The sequence below is a fragment of the Canis aureus genome, chromosome 5 (genome assembly GCF_053574225.1).
Source record: "Canis aureus isolate CA01 chromosome 5, VMU_Caureus_v.1.0, whole genome shotgun sequence".
NCBI classification, from domain to species: Eukaryota; Metazoa; Chordata; class Mammalia; order Carnivora; family Canidae; genus Canis; species Canis aureus.
In genome coordinates, this window is record NC_135615.1 from 69,770,897 (window position 1) to 69,775,434 (window position 4,538).

Sequence of the window (4,538 nt, forward strand, 5' to 3'; positions counted from 1 at the left end):
CAGCCAACCGGGCCCCAGCAGCCCAACCACAAGCCTCCGGCACCCCAAGCTTCCTGCTGTTAGAGCCCCCCACTCCTCAGCCCCTGGGGGTCCTAACCATCTCCAGGCCCTCCTGAGGGTGGCACTTGGAGCTGAAGAGAGGACACTTGATGGAACCTCCCTCCTGCCCCCCAGGGAGCACCTGGACAAGAGAGTCAAGGGCAGCCTTTATACCCCAGTGAGCAAAGGGTGAGCAGACACACACTTAGCTTTCAGTGAAAGGCGAGTGGCACGGCTGTCACAGTCTGAGAGCTGAGTGAACGTTTCATTGCAGTCTAGAGATGGCAAAGGTGACCCCATTTCCAAGTCAGAGGAGAGAACACTAGCCCTGTTAAATAGTTGGGGAGCCAAACATCCTATGCTACAGTCAGATGTCAGGCTAATACGGCTGCCTAGCAACTGTCATGCCATCTCAGGGCAAGGGACAACAACTTTACTAGAGTCAGAGGGTAAGCTTCTTACAGACAGAAGGCTGGACAGCAAGCTGTTTAAGCAAGCAGGCTAGACCACCTTGTGTCTTTAGAATGACAGATTAACAGCTCCTGCTGGGGGCAGAGGACAGGCTAACACCCACTCATCAGGGCGACACTTCTAATTCAGGAAGAGGCAAGGTCACAGCCCCTGTTAGACATGTAGGGCCTGCCACCATCTCCTGCAACAGGTGGAAGGCAGACAAACACTCCTGCCCAGGCACCCAGGTGCCAGCCGCTGACTGGCAGGTCTTTTCTGTTAGAGGCAGGACAGAGAAGCCTTGTCAGGAGCAGCAAGCAGGCTGAGAATCTCCCTTCCCCCTGGGCCAAGCTGAGGGTGGCACCCATCATAGGTTAAGTGCCAGGTTATCAGTGTTATGAGGAACTCTGGACGGTCTCTATGAGGCACAAGAGCTGGGCCTTGGCCCCACCCATAGGAAAGTATAAATGTGTCACAGTCACCACTGCTGGAGCCCACACTTAGCGAGCAGTTTGGGGGAGGGGAGCCCACAGAGCATTGTTGGGGTTTGTGAGGTGGAAGCTGATGCTGTGTGCACCTCAGCTGCAGAGGGAAGGGGGAGACAGGAAATGGGTGGGGGGAAGAGGAAGCCTGAGCTGGAAAGTCAGACAAAGAGGGTAACACAGAAACAAAGGCTGAGGAGATATGTTGTAAAAAAAACCTATGGTGACCCAGAGCCCTGCACAGGCCCCTCTGGCCTTCAGCACAACAGCATTCATACCACTGGCGGAAGCAAGGATCAGCAAGAGAGAGTTCATGTCTTTTGAGTGTTTAAGTGTTGTCTCACTTCAGACATCCCCAACTACTTGTGGAGTAAGAAATAGCATTTCCAGTTTAGAGGTAAAGAAACAGCTGCCAGCTTAGGGACATCCTCAAGGTCTGCTAGAAATGCATGGTGGAGGGGCGCCTGGGTGGCTCAGTGAACCGGTGGGCGTCTGCCTTCAGCGCAGGTCATGATCTCAGGATCCTGGGATGAGCCCCACCTCCAGCTCCCTGTTCAGAGGGAGTCTGCTTCTCCCTCTCCCTCCACCCCACCCTACTTGTTCTATCTGTCTCTCAAATAAATAAATTAAAAAAAAAAAAGCGAAAAGAAAAGAAATGCAAGGTGGAGCTGGCTTTGAACCCAGGTCTACTAGGTTCTACATTCTTCAGCTGCCCATTGACCTGTCACCTTCCATAGGGGTGATTCAGGATTTCAAGCTCTTGCCCAGTTCTGAGCTTGATAAGATAGAGAGACAGAGCTGGAGCTGGGGGAGAGATGGGGATCCATCTGTTCATCTCTACCCCCAACCCAGGCCTTCTTTCCCACAGTTGAAGTCCTGGCCCTAGCTACAGATGACACACAGTGACCTTGGGCCTGAAAAAATGACTGCAGAGACCTTGTTGGGAAACAGAGAGGGCCTTTATTGAAGAGCTTGGAGGTCTGTGAGTTTCTCCCCTTCTCCAACCTCTCTTCCCCAATCTAGGGCAGCAAGGGTAACAGGATGCTGGGGCTTTATGCTCCCAGAGAACTGAGGGAGCCCCGCCCCTAGCAACCCTCCCACCACCCCTTGCCAGGTGTTGGCACCTTTGAGGCACCCCTCCCTTCCCCCTTCCCAAGAGGTCCCAGGAGGCAAGCAAGTGCCCCTCAGCAGAGGGTGAAGCGCCGGGCACTGATGTTCATGCGGGTGAGGCCGAGGTGCCGCAGCGGCGGGGCCAAGGCGAGGCCGGCCCCAGGCTCCAGCTCCAGCTCCAGCTCAGCCTCGTCCAGCAGCTCTTGGTGCAGGTGACAGGCTTGGTCCACCTTCAGCTGGTGCAGCTGGGCGCGCAGGCGGAGCAGCTGCCCGGCCAGCTGCCGGTCCTGAGCCTGCATCTCCTGCTGCAGCAGAGAGGAGGCGTGAGGCTGCCTGACGGGTCCTCAGCCACTCGCATCAGTCTTCCCTTCCTGTCAACACCCTGGGTCTTTGCACAGGCTGTGTCTTCCCCACCCCCCATCGCCCCAGCTTGAGCCCTCCCCAACGTCCAGATCTTGCTCTCAAACTAAGCTAAGGAGCAGTTGTTACACAAACACAGGTGTCTGGTGCCCCACCCCAGGTCAACTAAGCACAATCTCCAATTTGGAGCCTAGACATTTTTTTGTTTGCACATGTTGGGTTAAGAGCCACCTGCATAATGCTGGCTTCCTCAGATTCTGCCTACAGTGTGGTCAATGCGTCATTTGTCCCTCCCTGCAACTTTGAGGTATGGCCATTCCCAGAGTAGGGGAGGCTATGCCTTCCCCACTTAAGACCCGTGGCCCTGAAGGGCAGGGCTCTGTCCCCAGAGTCACGGGAGTAGTTGGTAGTAGGTAGATTGGATGGAATCCTGCTTCAGCAAGTATCCCTGAATAAATCGCTGGAGGAGTCCATTCACGGCTCCTCAGCCCCAGGACAAAGCCAAGGAGTAGGCAGTTGCTAGAGGTGAGGCCCATTCTCATGCCCTCCCCAAACCCATGTTTCTTGGGTCCTAAGGATGACTGCCCACCCTACCCAACTCACCAGCTCCCGTCGGAGCCACTCAAGGGCAGAGTCCATTGAGTCGAATCCGCAGAGGGCCCCAGGGCCCCCCAGCCCAGGTCTGGTTTGGGTCCTGTGCCAGGCCTGGCTCTGAACTCGGGCTGTCCACTCCAGGTATGAGGGCCGCCGTGTCTGCAGCTGCAGCTTGGCCGTCAGTGCCTTCACAGAGTCCAGGCTCTCTTCCTCCTCATCCTCTTCATTTTCTTCACCTAGTGCCTGGAATTTCAGTGGCCCCAGGGACATGGTGGGTTTGGAGTGGGTGACAGGGCAAGGCTGCAGCCCTGGGAATTTGGGAAAGGCTGGCAGTATTGCTGGGGAGTGGTGGCAGGAGAGAGCTGTTCCAGGGAGTGTGTGATGGTGAATGTTCAAGGTGGGTCAGAGAGGCTGAGTGTGTCAGGGAGGGCGAATAGAGGGGTATGGAAGGCCGAGTGTGCAAGAGCTGGGATTTTCCTGGCCTGCAACTCTGGGGAGCCACGTGACGCCCATCCGGATGGCGGAGGAGCAGGGCTCCTCCTGCCCCTTGGATGAATTTTATTGTCTTTGCCCAGAAGGAGACACCCTGTTCCCAGAAAGGAAGTTGCTCCAGGATGAGAAAAGCATCATCCACACTAAAGTCTTGGCCTTCTTCCCAAGACCCAAGTTAAGGGGGTGGGAGTGGATTGAAGTTTGGTAAGGTGCCCTCTCTCCTCACTCATGACACTTAGACAAGTCACTGACTCTATGGGGACAGATCAATGATTTCAACCTGTACTCTCAGGAACTTTAGGTTCCCTTGGAAATCCCTCAGGAGGTCTGTATGTGATAAAGACAGAGCTGTGGCTGGGTTCCTAGACTGGCCTATCCCTGCCCCTGCCAGGGCTTCAACCAGAGCTGTTCCCTTTTTAAAATTTTGTATTTATCTATAACATACACGCAGAAAATTTCACACATCATAATTAAGGACATGCCTTGCTGAATTCTCCCCAACTGAACCCACTTATGTACCCAGCACCCAGACAGAACAACTGAGCATTACCAGCATCCAGGAAGTGCTCCTGGTCTGTGACTACTCTCCCAATTTCTTTCTCTCTTTCTTTCTTTCTTTCTTTCTTTCTTTCTTTCTTTCTTTCTTTCTTTCTTTCTTTCTTTCTTCTTTCTTTCTTTCTTTCTCTTTCTTTCTTCTTTCTTTCTTTCTTTCTTTCTTTCTTTCTCTTTCTTTCTTCTTTCTTTCTTTCTTTCTCTTTCTTTCTTCTTTCTTTCTTTCTTTCTTTCTTTCTTTCTCTTTCTTTCTTCTTTCTTTCTTTCTTTCTTTCTTTCTTCTTTCTTTCTTTCTTTCTTTCTTTCTTTCTTTCTTTCTTTCTTCTTTCTTTCTTTCTTTCTCTTTCTTCTTTCTTTCTTTCTTTCTTTCTTTCTTCTTTCTTTCTTTCTTTCTTTCTTTCTTTCTTTCTTTCTTTCTTTCTTTTTACTCTTCCAATTTCTGACAGTGAAGATTAGTTT

At 52.3% G+C, this 4,538-nt stretch overlaps 1 protein-coding gene across 2 annotated transcripts; it reads right to left on the reverse strand.

Moving 5' to 3' along the window:
- Window positions 1–1,908: 1,908 nt before the first annotated feature.
- FAM167B (family with sequence similarity 167 member B) lies at window positions 1,909–3,563 on the reverse strand. 2 transcript variants are annotated; one of them, XM_077896480.1, is made up of 2 exons: window positions 3,045–3,563; window positions 1,909–2,383 (listed from the first exon to the last, which is right to left on the reverse strand). In XM_077896480.1, exons 1-2 carry the CDS (start codon window positions 3,303–3,305, stop codon window positions 2,156–2,158), a joined length of 489 nt encoding a protein of 162 aa, XP_077752606.1. In that variant the 5' UTR covers window positions 3,306–3,563; the 3' UTR covers window positions 1,909–2,155. The 2 variants fall into 2 exon arrangements, with proteins under 2 accessions (XP_077752606.1, XP_077752605.1); XM_077896479.1 differs by having other exon boundaries at window positions 1,909–2,386; window positions 3,045–3,556.
- Between the last annotated feature and the right edge of the window lie 975 nt (window positions 3,564–4,538).